Source organism: Rhodnius prolixus, unplaced genomic scaffold (assembly GCF_049639745.1).
Source record: "Rhodnius prolixus isolate KJV_2025 unplaced genomic scaffold, Rpr scaffold_25, whole genome shotgun sequence".
Lineage (NCBI taxonomy): Eukaryota > Metazoa > Arthropoda > Insecta > Hemiptera > Reduviidae > Rhodnius > Rhodnius prolixus.
Window position 1 is genome coordinate 359,120 of NW_027411585.1, and position 19,314 is coordinate 378,433.

The 19,314-nt window shown below is 35.6% G+C and overlaps 1 protein-coding gene across 2 annotated transcripts in view; it reads left to right on the forward strand.

The window, feature by feature from the left end:
• The window catches only part of tna (Zinc finger MIZ domain-containing protein tonalli), a 134,238-nt gene that overhangs the window by 101,397 nt on the left and 13,527 nt on the right, over positions 1-19,314 (forward strand). For both annotated transcript variants that reach the window (XM_074116727.1, XM_074116728.1), the window contains exons 4-7: positions 13,473-13,658; positions 16,788-16,931; positions 17,026-17,431; positions 18,639-18,774. In XM_074116727.1, the coding sequence (XP_073972828.1) occupies positions 13,473-13,658; positions 16,788-16,931; positions 17,026-17,431; positions 18,639-18,774 (872 nt within the window). The remainder of the gene's footprint in view (positions 1-13,472; positions 13,659-16,787; positions 16,932-17,025; positions 17,432-18,638; positions 18,775-19,314) is intronic.

The window sequence follows — 19,314 nt, forward strand, 5'->3', positions numbered from 1 at the left end:
TCGCCAGAGTAGAGAGACCAGGGATCCGCAGCATCCGCACTCCATCGATACCAAGAAGAGTCCCCACTGACCGCGCACAGCTACTGTTAGGAGTATGCATCATTAAAATAAAGTCAAACTTGATTTCTTATCTTGACAAGGTTCTTCTATATAGTTTATTAAAACATTTTCTAGCCATAAATCTTCTTAATTGAATATAATGCGAAGAATGTGATCAAACCGGTTGTGGTGAAACGTTTTTTATAGTTCTTAAAGCTGGTTTTATTTCCTTCCGGTTTCATCCTTGATTGTACGTCTTAAACATTTTATTTTATTTTTTAATTTGAGGCGCGTTAGTATCTAAGGTATCTGGCACCCGAAAATTTTCCCGTGCATCGCCGGCATACAAATAACCTTTTTTTTTATTTTTTAGTCCCGTGAACTGTAGGACAGGATAGGATTCCAACTCTTTCTCATTTCAACTCAAGTGAATTACAATCAGCTGTTCAGAGAATCCTGAGACCAGCGCTAGGATTGTATGGGCTTCATCTGAACTCGATAGTGAACTTAATTCACTTCTACGTTCTCTAGACAATACCAGTCACTGAAGAGCCACATTAGGATATCGATTCGGTCCAAAAGCTTATTGATAAATCCTCTTTATTCCCTTTAGTGCACGAACATCCAATTTGAAAGGGTATTACACCCATTTTTAGATTGGGCTGAGAAAAGCCCTTGGGATAATTAGTGTAAACAAAGATTTGGCGTTCAGCAGACCCCGAGACGTCGAGTTAGTTTTTATTTATTTTACTGCAAAAATACAGTTGCATTACAGTCCAGCTCGCTTAACTCACTAAAAGTCATCCATTGAGCAATACAGTTTTAATTAATGTAAATTCATTATAAGAAATTATAAAAAATATTTACCTACTTGTAAATTCAACTACTTAATCCATTAGAGTGACAAATATTTAGTTGCAATAGTTAATAAAATATTACAGATTTAACTTTATGGATTTTCAAGTACGTTTAAATTTCAAACCTTATCTCTTTTTGGGTTAATTAGATTTCAATGAAACCTTTACCGGATTGTAGAGAAAAGTTAGCTCTATAACTGGTAAAATTGGCATTGTTCTAGTAATAATAGTTTTTGAGATATGGAAGGATAAATTTCATTAAATTTCAAACCATTATATCTCCCTATGTATTGATTAGATTGCAATAAAATCAATACCGAATTGTAGAGAAACGATACCTCTATAAAAAGAAAAATCAATAGTGATAGATCAAATCGATAGAATTACATTAGTTTTTGAGATATGGAGGGTTAAATCTTAAGGGTTTTCAATATCACTCAAATTTCAAACCTTCATATCACCCTTTATACTGATTAGATTACAGTGAAATCAATACCGAATTGTCGAGAAAAGTTAGCTCTAACTCTGGCATAAATTGCATTCTTCTAGTAACAATAGTTATTGCGATATAGAAGGTTAAATTTTATGCGATGTGGAAGGATAAATTTCTGTGGTTATCAAACACATCAAATTTCAAACGTCTATATCTCCGTTTGTATTGTTTAGAATTCAATCTGCTCTTTACTAAGATATAGAGAAAACATAGCTCTACAACTGATATCAGTGGGAATGTTTTAGTGATAATAGTAAATTAGATATGGAAGGTTAAAATTTGGTGGTTTTCAAACACATCAAATTTCAATCGTCTATATCTCCGTTAGTATTGTTTAGAATTCAATCTGCTCTTTACTAAGATATAGAGAAAACATAGCTCTACAACTGATATCAGTGGGAATGTTTTAGTGATAATAGTAAATTAGATATGGAAGGTTAAAATTTGGTGGTTTTCAAACACATCAAATTTCAATCGTCTATATCTCCGTTAGTATTGTTTAGAATTCAATCTACTCTTTACTAAGATATAGAGAAAACATAGCTCTACAACTGATATCAGTGGGAATGTTTTAGTGACAATAGTTAATTAGATATAGAAGGTTAAAATTTGGTGGTTTTCAAATTCATCAAATTTCAATCGTCTATATCTCCGTTAGTATTGTTTAGAATTCAATCTGCTCTTTACTAAGATATAGAGAAAACATAGCTCTACAACTGATATCAGTGGGAATGTTTTAGTGATAATAGTAAATTAGATATGGAAGGTTAAAATTTGGTGGTTTTCAAACACATCAAATTTCAATCGTCTATATCTCCGTTAGTATTGTTTAGAATTCAATCTGCTCTTTACTAAGATATAGAGAAAACATAGCTCTACAACTGATATCAGTGGGAATGTTATAGTGACAATAGTTAATTAGATATAGAAGGTTAAATTTTGGTGGTTTTAAAATTCTTCAAATTTCAATCGTTTATATCTCCGTTAGTATTGTTTAGAATTCAATCTGCTCTTTACTAAGATATAGAGAAAACATAGCTCTACAACTGATATCAGTGGGAATGTTTTAGTGATAATAGTAAATTAGATATGGAAGGTTAAAATTTGATGGTTTTCAAACACATCAAATTTCATACGTCTATATCTCCGTTTGTATTGTTTAGAATTCAATCCTCTCTTTACTAAGATATAGAGAAAACATAGCACTACAACTGATATCAGTAAGAATGTTTAAGTGATAATAGTAAATTAGATATGGAAGGTTAAAGTTTGGTGGTTTTCAAACATCAAATTTCAATCGTCTATATCTCCGTTAGAATTGTTAAGAATTCAATCCTCTCTTTACTAAGATATAGAGAAAACATAGCTCTACAACTGATATCAGTGGGAATGTTTTAGTGATAATAGTAAATTAGATATGGAAGGTTAAAATTTGGTGGTTTTCAAACACATCAAATTTCAATCGTCTATATCTCCGTTAGTATTGTTTAGAATTCAATCTGCTCTTTACTAAGATATAGAGAAAACATAGCTCTACAACTGATATCAGTGGGAATGTTTTAGTGATAATAGTAAATTAGATATGGAAGGTTAAAATTTGGTGGTTTTCAAACACATCAAATTTCAATCGTCTATATCTCCGTTAGTATTGTTTAGAATTCAATCCTCTCTTTACTAAGATATAGAGAAAACATAGCTCTACAACTGATATCAGTGGGAATGTTTTAGTGATAATAGTAAATTAGATATGGAAGGTTAAAATTTGGTGGTTTTCAAACACATCAAATTTCAAACGTCTATATCTCCGTTTGTATTGTTTAGAATTCAATCCTCTCTTTACTAAGAAATAGAGAAAACATAGCTCTACAACTGATATAATTGGAGATGTTTTAGTGACAATAGTTAATTAGCTATGGAAGGTTAAATTTTGGTGGTTTTCAAATTCATCAAATTTCAATCGTCTATATCTCCGTTAGTATTGTTTAGAATTCAATCTGCTCTTTACTAAGATATAGAGAAAACATAGCTCTACAACTGATATCAGTGGGAATGTTTTAGTGTTAATAGTAAATTAGATATGGAAGGTTAAACTTTGGTGGTTTTCAAACACATCAAATTTCAATCGTCTATATCTCCGTTAGTATTGTTTAGAATTCAATCTGCTCTTTACTAAGATATAGAGAAAACATAGCTCTACAACTGATATCAGTGGGAATGTTTTAGTGATAATAGTAAATTAGATATGGAAGGTTAAAATTTGGTGGTTTTCAAACACATCAAATTTCAAACGTCTATATCTCCGTTTGTATTGTTTAGAATTTAATCCTCTCTTTACTAAGATATAGAGAAAACATAGCACTACAACGGATATCAGTGAGAATGTTTTAGTGATAATAGTAAATTAGATATGGAAGGTTAAAGTTTGGTGGTTTTAAAACACATGAAATTTCAATCGTCTATATCTCCGTTAGTATTGTTTAGAATTTAATCCTCTCTTTACTAAGATATAGAGAAAACATAGCACTACAACTGATATCAGTGGGAATGTTTTAGTGATAATAGTAAATTAGATATGGAAGGTTAAAGTTTGGTGGTTTTCAAACATCAAATTTCAATCGTCTATATCTCCGTTAGAATTGTTAAGAATTCAATCCTCTCTTTACTAAGATATAGAGAAAACATAGCTCTACAACTGATATCAGTGAGAATGTTTTAGTGGCAATTGTTAATTAGATATGGAAGGTTAAAATTTGGTGGTTTTCAAATTCATTAAATTTCAATCTTCTATATCTCCGTTAGAATTGTTTAGAATTCAATCTGCTCTTTACTAAGATATAGAGAAAACATAGCTCTACAACTGATATCAGTGGGAATGTTTTAGTGATAATAGTAAATTAGATATGGAAGGTTAAACTTTGGTGGTTTTCAAACACATCAAATTTCAATCGTCTATATCTCCGTTAGTATTGTTTAGAATTCAATCTGCTCTTTACTAAGATATAGAGAAAACATAGCTCTACAACTGATATCAGTGGGAATGTTTTAGTGACAATAGTTAATTAGATATGGAAGGTTAAAATTTGGTGGTTTTCAAACACATCAAATTTCAATCGTCTATATCTCCGTTAGTATTGTTTAGAATTCAATCTACTCTTTACTAAGATATAGAGAAAACATAGCTCTACAACTGATATCAGTGGGAATGTTTTAGTGGCAATTGTTAATTAGATATGGAAGGTTAAAATTTGGTGGTTTTCAAATTCATTAAATTTCAATCTTCTATATCTCCGTTAGTATTGTTTAGAATTCAATCTGCTCTTTACTAAGATATAGAGAAAACATAGCTCTACAACTGATATCAGTGGGAATGTTTTAGTGATAATAGTAAATTAGATATGGAAGGTTAAAATTTGGTGGTTTTCAAACACATCAAATTTCAAACGTCTATATCTCCGTTAGTATTGTTTAGAATTCAATCTGCTCTTTACTAAGATATAGAGAAAACATAGCTCTACAACTGATATCAGTGGGAATGTTTTAGTGATAATAGTAAATTAGATATGGAAGGTTAAAGTTTGGTGGTTTTCAAACACATCAAATTTCAATCGTCTATATCTCCGTTAGTATTGTTTAGAATTCAATCCTCTCTTTACTAAGATATAGAGAAAACATAGCTCTACAACTGATATGAGTGGGAATGTTTTAGTGATAATAGTAAATGAGATATGGAAGGTTAAAATTTGGTGGTTTTCAAACACATCAAATTTCAAACGTCTATATCTCCGTTTGTATTGTTTAGAATTCAATCCTCTCTTTACTAAGATATAGAGAAAACATAGCTCTACAACTGATATAATTGGGGATGTTTTAGTGATAATAGTAAATTAGATATGGAAGGTTAAAGTTTGGTGGTTTTAAAACACATCAAATTTCAATCGTCTATATCTCCGTTAGTATTGTTTAGAATTCAATCCTCTCTTTACTACGATATAGAGAAAACATAGCTCTACAATTGATATCAGTGGGAATGTTTTAGTGACAATAGTAAATTAGATATGGAAGGTTAAAATTTGGTGGTTTTCAAACACATCAAATTTCAATCGTCTATATCTCCGTTTGTATTGTTTAGAATTCAATCCTCTCTTTACTAAGATATAGAGAAAACATAGCTCTACAACTGATATCAGTGGGAATGTTTTAGTGACAATAGTTAATTAGATATGGAAGGTTAAATTTTTGTGGTTTTCAAACACATCAAATTTCAATCGTCTATATCTCCGTTAGTATTGTTTAGAATTCAATCCTCTTTTTACTAAGATATAGAGAAAACATAGCTCTACAACTGATATCAGTGGGAATGTTTTAGTGATAATAGTAAATTAGATATGGAAGGTTATAGTTTGGTGGTTTTCAAAGACATCAAATTTCAATCGTCTATATCTCCGTTTCTATTTCTCAGAATTCAATCCTCTCTTTACTAAAACTTAGAGAAAACATAGCTCTCTAACTGATATAAGTAGGAAGGTTTTAGTGATAATAGTTAATGAGATATGGAAGGTTAAATTTGGTGGTTTTCAAACACATCAAATTTCAAACCACTATATTATCTCTCTCTCTTTGTATATTTATTTTTTTATTTCGTTGATCATATAGACTTTAGCGTGGCAGTGGAACTCATCCCTCAACAATTCATAAATTGAGCAATACTGTTCAATTAATGTTATTTCCATTAAATAAATTATTAGGTCTATTTACTTTTTTTGTAAACTATTCATACAATTATTATAGTGACTAATAATCAAATGTACGTTTACAAAAGCGGAATGTGAAAACACAAACACAAATAGATGCAAAACATAATTCCTCAAATACAATTATTAATAATCAATTTGTAAAAAACATGAAAATTCATCAAAACCAACAAACAAAAATCATGAAGTTTACAAGTAGCAATTCATAGACGGCACTACAACGGTTTTAGCTACATTAAGTTCCAGTCAGTTTTCTTCACAATACTTGTGTAGTTTATTAAGTTTTATTTGGAAGAAAACTCTTTTGTAAACAACATGATTGCAATTGTTCCTCTTGCTTGAAGTAAGAGTACAGAAAATGATTGTACAAGAAAGAGTGTTGCTCCAAATATTGATCCTGGCGTTTCCCAGCGGCCAATAAGGTCATCATTCTTAAGGTCAGGAATATGGATACCAGTGCCGATGTATTGAGGTGTGACAGTTTGCCGGTGTAATGAAATGTTACCCAAAAACGTAAACACTCAGACTGCTCTTTAAATCTTACACGCTGTATTTATTTATTGGTCTCGCCCACTCTCTGAGTAAAAGTAAAAACGATCGTGTCCGATTTTAGAAAGGAGTTTTTAGCGGAAGCGATTCATAGCAAGAAAATTTCAACCAAAAAAAACAACAGAAATTTTGAAAATCAGTCGTTCTTAATCGCCATTACTCTTAGCAACAGACGCCTTATCACGAGGTTTAAACATGTTAGTGAAATGCAAGACGGTCTGATGGGTACTTTTTTCAACCACTTGCCTTGCAATCAGCACCAGATTTTCCGCTTTGAGTCCACCCAAGAAGTTTTCTTTTATTCAGAGGAAGTGGCTGTTACACGGAGGCCGGTGCGAATTCAATTAGGTCGTATTCGACATTTCGACTTTGTGGACGGTGGGACCTGGCAATAAGATTTTGTACAAAAACTAGCAGAAGAGCAACTTTAATCGTAGATTCTTCCAAAAATAAACCTTTTTAGCGATAGACTAATAATTTGTAGTGTTTTTTGTCGCTATAATATTAACCCTCAAGATAACTTCCTTTCTTTCATTTTGGGTCACTCAGATTTCCTTTCTCTTATTAAACTTTTGGGAGTACGTGGTGGCTCTCTCTCATTATTTAACACTGTGACCGAAATGGAAGTCTGCTCCTATGCCGAAGACAACAAACAGGCTGAGATAGCGGAATGTAGTGAGGTGGGTCTAGTTTGCAAACAGAAAGGGATAAGTGGAACGACTAGGTTGTTAACTAACTAGACTGTGCACGGTTTGGTTCACGTGTCGATTGTAGGTAAAAAGTCAACTCAGGTCACGTGTTCTGGGAACACTTCTAGTTAACCACGTGGCCAACCTCTCTTTTCTTTCTGTCTTCCAAGATCGATCACTTCCTTCATTGTGTATGCACAACCGTCTTAAGCTTCTACTTCTCTACGACTGTAATCCACTGGCAACTGTATTAATCTCGTGCACAGAGCTAGTGAAACGTTTTAAGTTTACTGTTTATCTGAGAATCATGTTTTTCGAGATTTTTCAGCTCTCAAGGTTCTGACTAATATTTTTCTCGATAACCCTCATCTCAAAACCAAATTGATTGAGGAATAGACATTAAAAGCTTTTTAGACAAAAAAAATCAAAATGTGCTTCCAGTACTGGAACTTTCTTCAGCTGGGGATTTTACCAACGTATTTTACCATCCAATTATAAGCAAGAGGAAGAAGCGTACATTATAATTAAATGATACGTCAGAGGGTAGTCTAGTCATCCCCTTTCCCAGTTATAGAATTTTTCGAGAATAGAATTTGTAGACCAACAGGAGTACATAAAGTCCCAAGAAAGTGTAAATTCCTTTCAGAACAGTTCTTCCAGTTGAGGGATTTTGATGGGTTACTGTCGGGACACTCACCCAACGAAATCTGAAGTATAAGCTTCCTTAATTTTTGAGATTTACAGTTGGTTTTGTACCTATCTATGTCTACATGCAGACTCTGAGGACCTTTCACGACGGATATTTCTCAGAAATTCCTAATTGGCAGTTAATTCTGTAAATTAAATCAAGCGATCACTGTTAAAGTTTGCAGGTTTGTTTATATCTATTATTAGTCAATAGCGCACGTGTTATTTGTAGGGATAACGGAACTAAGAGTGAAGGGGTGAAGTGTAGAAAAGTACGTCACGGCGATGACGTCGAGTTGCCATGACAACTTCTGCCTCTCACTGCCACCCCATTATCACTTCTTATCTGTTGAGCAGAGGTGTTCCTGGTTCAAACACTTTCCGCCTGAGTTCTGTTGCTTGGCTCTGTGAGCTCGCAGAACTCCCCTTGGGCTGGGTCGCCGACACTCTCTGCAAGTTTGCTGATGTACTAATGCTCACTTCTCTGCTGGATAGATAACTCTCTAATAGTTTGTTATCTAGCTTCGATTGGCAAATTTCCCAGATAACTTAGTTAATCCAATAGTTAAGAGGCAATTATCTTGCAGCAAGTTTATGATTAGTATCAAGAAATCTCTTTCAAAAGCAATTTTTGATGGTGTACTCTTGACATCATCAAAGCGACTGTTAGTAAGTCGAACTATTCTTGAGGGCAAAGAAGTTTTATTTTCATAAGCGAAACAGAACAAAAAGAAGAAATTAACGTGGTTAATTCTTCGCGATTCTCAAGAAATTTCGAAAAAGATGTACAATGGAAAACTGTCCCATCAGGTTAACGGACTTTTATCAGATCCTCAGAATCAAAATCTGGTTGAGAAAACTGAAGAAAACAAGTGAGTGGTCGCACCAGTTTTTTTTTTCTTCCTGAATTTTGCTGAAATTTGAAAAGACCAAGTTTTACTAATTTCCATCTCTAGAGTGACTTAGAACTTACATTCCTTTTCAAAGAACTTCAAAGGAAAAAAAAGAGAGCATCACAATTAGCGGAGAAAGAGAAATGAAACTTGACGATCACAGTCCTTCCAGTGGCAGCTTGTAAGAGGAAGTACTACAGCGGACGATGTGTACGGATGGAGGGACATTGAAATATTATACAGGTTACAGTTATATCCAACGGTGAACCGACAAACCGTTACTATTTGGAGAGAGAGTCGGCGACTATGATGTGAACAATTGGCCGTTACGGTTTACCGCTGCAGGCGATCTGAACTCGCAGACTGAATGAGGGATGATCTGGTGCAGCCGCCTGAAGAAGTTCCTCCAGCAAGAGTCGAACGGTCCTGAGCGTGAAGTCGCGCTGCAGATGATCGCTCCAGTAGTGCGGAGAACTGTGACGCTTATCTGCTAAGCCGGTCCCCTTGCTGCAAGTTAGATCAATACGGTATTTGGCTGCCCCTTCTTGTGTTCCGTGCCGCCTTCAACACATCTCCACCCCACTCAGAAGTATTCAATCAACTGCAGTCTTTCCTCTGATTCACTAAAAATATTTGTGAATAAAACTTGGTTAGAATTCTCTGCAATTCGCATCCAAACCACCTAAAAAAGCAATATGAATTCTCACCATTTTCTTTTCGTTCTTACGTCATTAAATTTTCTTGAATCATGGGGTTTGTTGTTACGATTGGTGAATTCAATATCATACATGTTCAATACGGTAAAATTCCAGATCCATTAATGTTAAACATGACTGGTAAAACCGTGAATGTTCTAACAAAGCACGCCTTCCCAATAAAATCAATATTCCGGGAAAATGTGTCAATGCGAAAGTTGGAACTTTATATATCGATTGGAACGCTCGAGCTATCGATCGAATTCCTCAACAGGAACTTCAGGTCTTTACTAAATGGATCTTTACGAAATGGATTTTCCATTTTGTCCAGATTTTCTCGGAAATGGCTCCAAGGATTTTCTTGAATGTTTGTGCACTCATTGGCTTCTTTTCTAATCTGTTGTATGCCCTTTCATTTGAACCATTTTTTTCAGGTAAATCCTTTTTTAGGGCTCTCTAATTATGGATGGGGTGAATTCACTGTAATGTGACGTTACAGTGTGATGAACAGTTTTACTATCTGGATGTTAGTAAAAATGAAATATTTTTAAAATTTAGGATGAACTGAATATATTTCAAATGTATGAGATGTTTAGGTTAGAACAAAGAAGAATACAGTGAGATAAAGTCGTGCTCTGATTTACTATTGAATTGTCGCTATCGATAGCACCGGTCGATTGGTGACATCATGGTAGGAAAGCCATCTGGCTCAGCCTCCACTAGAACGGATGTTTTCTTATTACGCCAATATTATTCTTAGTCTGTTATCGGGCTGCGATAACCACTATCAGTTCATTATTGCTGTTTAGTTTCAAAAATATTCTATTAAAGTTATTTAGATTATAGAATATATAAACAAATTCACACTAGCAGAAAATGTAATTATTGCAATGCAGTCAGATTTGCAAATATAAATTTTCACCGGAATTTCATGTTTTCCGTGAGAAACAGAAGAAGGTTCAGATGTAACACTCATACGATTTAAATCATAGTTTCTTGAACTAAGAGATCAAACTGTGAAGGAGTTTACAGACAGGATAGAACCTGTCTGTTAACCTCAACTGAGCAACCAATTTCAACAAGATGTAATCGATAAGTAGTGACTGTTTTTAAGTTTTTAAAATCCTGTTACCGTGTTTATTATTCAAATTGAAATACAAAGGCTTTTTTAACAGAGAATGGTATTGAGCTGTTTGACGCCAAATGAGCAGGAACCCAATGGCAAGGGTATTCAAGAAATATCGTAAATCCGTTATAAAGGAACAGAATATTAATTTCCTCGCGGTCTTACGATCATTTGTGTTTTTTTAACTAAATATCAAATGCTAAGCGTCATTTAGTACTTTTAGCTTGTGTTTACAATCTTTAATTGCTCGCATGACGGCCATGCGCACATGATGCCGACTTGCATGTCCGTGAGAGTGATTCGTGAATGTCCGTGAGGTTCGTTCCAGATTTATATTTTCTGGATATTATTGTTTTTGTGATTTAGTTTTATTTTTTGTATTTCTATTTTGTTCATGTTGATATTGTTGCATAAAACACACAGTTGTGAATAAGAAAGAAGTGAAAAAGTATATATTGATTTATTGTGCTTTACATTAAGGCCACAATTTGAATAAAGAAGGCATTGTTGGGGTTATACAGTGAAATCGGCGGAGAACATTTAGCGGTGGTGGAGTGGAGGAAGGAAGGTTGCGGTCAGGTTACAAGTGGATAGTTGCGAGTGGAAGACACGCCGTGACCAAGAGAAACGGAAGTGTGTGCAGTAGGTGCAAGTGGCAGAGATCCTGCGCAAACACCTTGCAAACCCCCCACCCCTCACACGCACAGTATACGAGTTACTCTGTGTTCTAACTTTCCTTCAGACAGACTTACGTACACATGGAGGAGCGAAGAGAAATTGAGGACGCCTATTATTCTCTCTTCTCTCTTTAGATGGATCACTAACTTCCGCCATCCCCGTCTCACTCGGTGTAGCTAACTTGCACAAAGCATGAGCGCTGCCCTAACTAGCTGTGCGCCGCCAGCCGCTTTGTTCACACGAATATCCACATAAATTAAACCGTCCGGTTATTAGAACTTAGCAATGTCTTCCCTCCGAAAATAAATCTGCTGCCTGTATACTTACTTGACTTTCTACTTTTAATCTTCTAATTATAGAAACTTATTTAATTCTTGTTTACACAGTTGGCAATAAACCGAAATGACACTAGAATGAATCCCACCCTAAAACGATTTCCTCTTGAAAAATGTTACAATCTGGGTGTGTCTAAAATTTCAAGAAAATCTGATAAAAATGAAAAATGCTTTCAACAAAGAGAAACTAAGGGCTGAGAAGATTTCTTCATACTCGGGTCATTTATCAAAACATGTAACCTTTTTTTAAGGGAGAAGGAAGAAGAAGTGGCACCGACCATTTGTAGTGGTACTTCAAAGGAAAGATGGAAGACGATTAAAAGTATAATAAGAAAAACACTTATTTGGCCCAACAGTTTGGCCGTATTTCCGTCTTAAAAAATTATAACTATAAAACTGTTGGATCAGAGTTAGTGCGTTCGATGCAAACGGAAGAACAAATAGTTCACTGGAGTGCGCACTCAGTTGGGCGCTGGAGGCAGTGTATTTCCGGTTCTATCCACCCACCACGCCCTCATATCTCCTCTTTCCGAATAATCCATAAATATTCACGGTTTAAAAAAGTACAAATAGAAACTATTTGCCCGCATTGGTGGTGACCAAATGGAGCCAAATCTGGAGATATGTCGGCGATTCTCTTCCCTTAGCTGGTTATACGTGCCGAGGTTTCAAGGTGACACAATCTGTTGCTAAATATAAATTAAAATTATACCATATTTCATCATAAGATTATTGCAAACACTGAATGTAACATCATTGCAGAAAGAATACTATTCACCTTTTTTGGGGACTAATAGTTTTATCATAAAGAGAGGAATTGGTAATAATATTCTTCCATCATTAGGTTCCATTTAGGAAAAACAACTCTAGGCGGGGCTCTGTTGTAAAATCATTGCCCTGCAAACCGAACTAGTAAAGAGTAATACTGCAGACTGCAGAGTATTTCCACAATTTTCGCATTATTATCATCTTTGCATCTGAAGTTGACTTGGACAGAAATTGTCAAAGTTTAGGTGAAGTTTGAACGGTTTGTAAACATTGATAGCATCAAGATCGCCTTGCGTTCAGTTACCTATTTTCTTATTCCTTGAGGATATATTTCGATCCCGCCCCTATTGGTGAATATATTATTCCAGACGGGTGCTCGAAGGCATAGTGCCTAGGACTCGAGATCACTTTGACCCTTAGAAATCCCTTACTCCCAACCAACTCTCCTCACAGTCAGCCTTCCCACTGGTTACTTCTAAACCTACCAGTCTCATTTTAGTACTTTTTTCTTTCTTCAGAGAAATTTATTATATTATTTTATTGTTTATTAATTCTTGGATAATAAAATGCTGCGACTGTTTACACACATTAAACTTAATTACACCCTAGAACAATTGTCTCTAACTGAAATCAAGTGCACTGATAACAAAAACTGTTACGCACAACGCACACTCCCTAGAATTGTTTCAGACTGATTGGAAACAGACAACGCCAGTGATGCATTACAAGCGCTAGTCAAATACATTGTATTCTGCAAATGCATGAAAGTTTCGATATCGATTCGTACGAAAGCAAAATAGTGTGCTTTGTATAAAATCATTGAAAGCTAAAAAAGTTTTCTAAATTAACAACATTGGCTTTTAGTATGGAGGTTATCTGTTACTAATTTGGTTTTGTTTGTGGGTGTTGCAGATGCAAGGCGTGGGGCAACAAGGGCAGCAATATGGCGGCGGCTATGGACAGCGAGGCGCGGCCATGAACGGCATGAACATGAACATGATGCAGGCGGGCGGCTCCATGCACCAGGCCATGATGCAGGGTGGTCCCCCAGGCATGCAGTCCTCCGCTGGCGGCCCCATCAAAGGCATGCCCATGCAGGTAATGTCGGTAAATAAATCTGCATGCACTATGTTTCAACGTGTACAAGAGATTGCGAGCGATCTCCAAATGAATGTCGAATCCGTGAAGGCCCTGGACGATATGCGATTACAAAGAGGAAATCTTCAATTCAGATTACCGGACAAACGAGTTTCTTTAAACGCAGAATATCAGCAACATATTTTATTCTAATAACTTTTGTATGTGTGTGAAATAACGATCTAGTACGTTATTTTCTGAGAGAACTCGATATCGAACCGTTGACACTCCTCTTAATAGGAGGAAGAGAAAGTGCATTGGTCTCTGCTCTGAGTATGACATCTATCTGCAAAGAGATGTCCTAATCTCGAACTAGCTGGAGTTCCATGTGTGATCTGCGGCCATTCTGCAAATTAGTGAAATAACTTTATCAATCTATCTTCTTCACTATCCTAATTCAGTCCTTGGATTGTACTACGTTACTCGTAGTAACATTCATATTTACAAAAAAGAAAATTTTCATTAATAAGCCACTGTCAGGTCATTTACTTTAAACATACTTAAACTACGAGTAGTTAGTATTTACCCTCGGAATTTGTTATTACTGATTTCTATTTTATAAATTACTGGACAAAAGGAATGAAAGAGATGAGAACTTCTGATATCTGACGTAATATTACAGTTTATCCTAGACAGTTGCTAATCACCTCCTACAGGATGAAACTCAGTTGACCACAACTATTCCTCCTTGAGGAGTCATTTTATTCTTCCAGTTCCTTGTTAAATGGCGATCTCACAGTCCAAACGGACAGTTGTAAAAGAGGTTCAGTAACTGTAATTAACTTGTCGGAATGGCGTTTGTTTGAGCGGTTAGTGCAAGCAGCTTGAGTGAAGCAAGGATTTCTCTTAAAGCAAATTACTGTAGCGCAAAATGTAGTATTGATTGCTTCACTCAAATATGTACTAAATGAATGTAGTAGCAATTTATATATGTTTATAAAACCAATATCCAATGTTAATCAGTTATATAAGCCCTGAAGAAGTACCTAGGTCTAAAGCTTGGCAACATGACTATAATTGGCAATAATTACTCTTCTCAGTAGTATCTATCAGAGAAAAAAAGATTATTGCAATCTATATTAATGAAGTAATGTGTACTTATTTAAAGCATTAAAATTTATTTTGTTTAAATATATATTTTGACTAGTCCAATGCATTCAGGTTCATAGTTACATTTCTAATGAATTCATTTCATAGTAAAAAGTTCAGCCTCTAGTTGGTTCTACAAGCACCCTATTCCATTCCTAGGTATATCCCAATTTAGAAAAGAATTCTTTCAACAGAAACATTGCATACAGGTAAGTTTAGCAGTCAGGTGTGCTGTGTTAATGAAGTTTCAACAAAATAAGCCAAGATTTTGACTTAGTTTTTATCAGTACTTAAATTAAGTTTTTAATCATTTAATTTATGAAAAATTTACTCCACATCATGTAATTTATTGAAATCCCATTTTACTCCCTCAGTCTGAACAATATGAGGAATTCTTTTCTTAGAGTTAGATAGTTCCCATGAAGCGATGCACTGAGTGATAACATGTAATAGTTACAGCATCCTGAATGCCAGCTTGTGTTTACGGGAATTCTATTTTTCTAATAAAACTAGCTGTTTTGTGTACACTAGGAGAAGTGGTAGTTAAAGCCTAGTTTTGCAAACCTTTAAATCCGAAGACCTGGCAACCTTAGTCTTATCTGTAATCAGCTTTTAATAAAATATCTGTGTTGTAAATTGTGTTCTGATCATCATCTCCGGAGATGCTTCTTGAAACCTGCTTTGAAACAGAGCTCTTCATTATGAAAAAGATGTTCTTTGTTTGCTATTGGTGGTGGCGTTCATTTTTGTCGTGGGAGACCTTAAAATATAAAAATTGGAATACTGGTTGGCGGGATATCCGGTAAGACTTGTGCACTACATGCTGGTAAATTGATAATCCGTGTTTTCCCAGATCTTTTACATATCAGTATGTTTGGATAAGGAACTCAACCAAATAACACCTTCCAAGTTACCTGCCTTTATATTCTAACTAGGTTAGGTTAGTAAAGAAAACAAAATCAGTACTATCAGAGAACTTACATAAGCACGCAAAGTAGTGGAAGATGGCGATAAGGAAGGTGTCTTTTAGTAGAATGCATTAGTTACACTAACTGGGGCCTAAACTGGATTTTAGCCGCAATTTCCAATCGGGTTTAGTTCAAACTTTTCTGTTTTCTTTAAGTTTAAATTCAAGTCAAGTGTGCATTAACAGGATTTAATTATATATTTGTCATACGTACACACGCTGGTCTTCAAAACTGAAATAATAATGGAAGTCGCATTAGTTAGCTTGACGAATCCAAACCGCCCCTCTTCTTGTGCTACCACCCAATAACATACCCGGGGTCCAGTTTGGAGAAAATTTGGCGATTATAATTGTGAATGGGTTGGAGAAAAGAAAGTATTTCAAGGCGCTCACGTCAGACTTCATTTCCAGTGTAGTGCTTCTTACTGGATTAAGTGATAGTGAACAGTTTGATTTATTGCAGCTTTCTCAGCTTTTTAAAAGTTAATAACTGAACCCAGCTAGTGATACAAAATAATTACGCAGTTAATGGTTGTATTTACAGAAAAGTATTTAAATATGCAAGAATCAATTCAGAAATGTGAAGAAATAAAAGAGAGACTAAAATTCAGGATGGTTAATGTGCAAGGCCGTAGGTTCCCCTTCTTGAACAGTAAGGGGTAATTAAAGTCACATTCGCCCGTAATCATAGAAATTGTAATTAGAACTATTCACATTACAAACTAATGTACTTATCGTCCCAAGGATGGCATTGAATATTGTTTATTTAACTTGGCAATACTAATATTGATAAAGCAGAAGTGGATTCTGAGTATTGTGGATGTGGATGTTTCGAATGAGGCCTTTGATTGACAGTATACCGTGTCTTTTCGATTTTGAGATTTTAGCGGCTGGGAAGCTGCCGGTGAGACAAAAAAAAGAAAAATAATCACTAAAAATATATTATTTGCTAACATAACTAACAATTTCAAGTTTAGGAAGCCTCTTCATTCTTCAAGGAAATTTTAGTTACGAGATTATAATTTGTGTTGCAGGGAGGCGGAGGTCAAGTGTACCCGAGGCGGCTGGCGCCGTATCCCAGTCCTGCCATGCACATGACTCAGAAGCGGGGGCAGTACCCTAGTCCTGGCCCAGCACCCAACATGCAACAACCTTTCCCTCCCACCAATAGCCCTCAGGTAATGTTAAACTGGACGTTTTCCAAATGTGTTTCTGTTCAATAAAGGGGTTTGAAAAGGAATTTACAATGTTGTTCTGTTTAATGTTGAGCAGTATGGAGGAGGGTACGGAGGTCGTCCGAACTTCCAGTCGCAGTACCAATCCCAGCAGATGGGCTTCGTTGGAGGCGGCATGCCAGCTGGAGCGGTTGGCGCCGCAGGTCCGGTTGCCGGAGGCCGGGCTGCGAGCGCAGCGATGCGGCAGACCACACCACCGTATCCTGGTCAGTACCAAGGCTATGGAACGGCCGGAGTTCCTCCGCAAGTGGCTAGCGGAGTAGTTGCTCCGGGCCCTGCAGGTGGCGGTTTCACCCCACAAGAGAGGACCAGTTACCAGCACAGTCCAATTCCTGGCAATCCGACACCTCCTCTAACGCCGGCAAACTCCATGCCACCTTACCCACCCGACGTCAAACCTTCTTTCAACGAATTGCAAAAAGCGCAGCAAGTTCTGTCGCAAAGTAAGTATTAAAATAAAAAAAAATAAAAAAAGGAAGACTTGTAAATATAATGTACTTATAGTTTGTTTAATCAACATGTCCTTTGGCCTTTCTGCGAGGTACAGAATGCAGTAGGGGTACTAAATAACTCTGATCAGTCAAGACCCTAATGGGGTAATCTTCACGTCGACGCGAAATTAGGTAGCAGGTATCCTAGACTGGATACCTAGTTCTAAAAATTAATTCCTAACACTGGTTTCTCTTCGTGACAAAGACACGAAATAAAGAGTTATTAGTGGAAATAACTCGGGCAGAGTCAGTCAAAAAGAGACAAACTAAATCTAAGAACTTCCACTAGCCTACATTGTGGGATATTGAGATGTAGATCGCGAGATGTGACCTATTGAAGCCGTTCTCTACCAGTTATTAAATCACACAACCAGCAATTAATGTACAACTGGAAATCGTAAAATTTCCTCAGTTGGAGTGGATTATGGCAATGAAGGCCATTTTAAAGGCCTTCAATTTACATCCTGGGTGGGTGCCATCTTCACTGTAAATGCTACGGAATAAACAAATAACTGAAGATTAGACAACAACTATAAATAATAATTGTCTTGCCTTCGTTGTTTCTATTCACATAAACAAAGTATACCAATATGGCGAATAAGAGTTATGGAATCATGTAAAAGGATTATAGGAACGCCTACAATGTGGGAAGTTGAGATGTAGATCACAAGATATGACCTATTGAGGCCGTACTCTACCCATTATTATACATTTCACACAGCGTAGCTAGCTGAACGCAACAGCACTTAAAATTATAATTAAAGTTGACAAAACCATTACTAAATAGCTTGTCTGGCCTTGGAATTAAATCTATTTGAACATGGTCGTAATTTGTCTTGTGCTATTCTTTTGTAAAATTTTAAACAAAAAATAATGACAATACTTTTTTTCTAAAAGAAGATTTGTTTTTCTAAAATAGATTTAAGTAGTAATCAAATAGTTAAAGGTCTTTTAGTTCATTAATTGCAGTAAGAGAATTTGCAAAATCATGTTTAAATTTGAATAATCAGTGTTTACTCCTTAACATCACTAAAAATTACTACGTGTATATGTAATTACCTTGCAACCTTGTAATATTTTAATTGGTCGTAGCTAGTTTGTTCGTACGTCATTTATATTTTATTGATTTGTTTTTTGTTTTTTTTTTCTTACTCTGTAGAAGATGATGAACTAAGGCTTACGTTTCCCGTAAGGGACGGAATCATCCTACCTCCATTCAGGCTGGAACATAACCTGGCTGTCAGTAACCATGTCTTCCAGCTGAAACCTACAGTCCATCAAACGTTGATGTGGAGGTATGAGAACATTTATTAGTTCATTATAATAAATTTAAAGGGGGCCTCATTTATTTGATGCTAATTCCAGTCCTAAATAATATTAACATCATTGACACCCCCTGAGCAATACCTACATGAAATGAAAATTGGTTTTCGCGGTGTGGCGCTTCGTTATTTACAAGTAAAGGTAACAACAATCGGTTTGATTGAAAAAGAAATGAGCTCGTTGCACAAACTAGAAGATCTAATGGCCTCTAATTGAGGGCTATTGTTTCTGTATATTTTTAATTATAGAAGTAGTTGAAATTTAGTTCCAAGTTTCAATGCTCGAAATCTAACTGGTTAGAAAATCAAAAACTCTGTACTGTGACGATGCAGGGAGTTTAAAGTTATTATGTTACTGAGATACCCGTCAATATCCTTGAAGATATAGCTAGTGGACTCCTTTGGAGGAACGGTTTAGTGTTACAACTATATAATTTCTCTAATTGTCGGTAGACTGCTTTTTGGTTTGGTGATTATATTTTAAGAACCTGAGAACACTTACGTGTAGCTGTC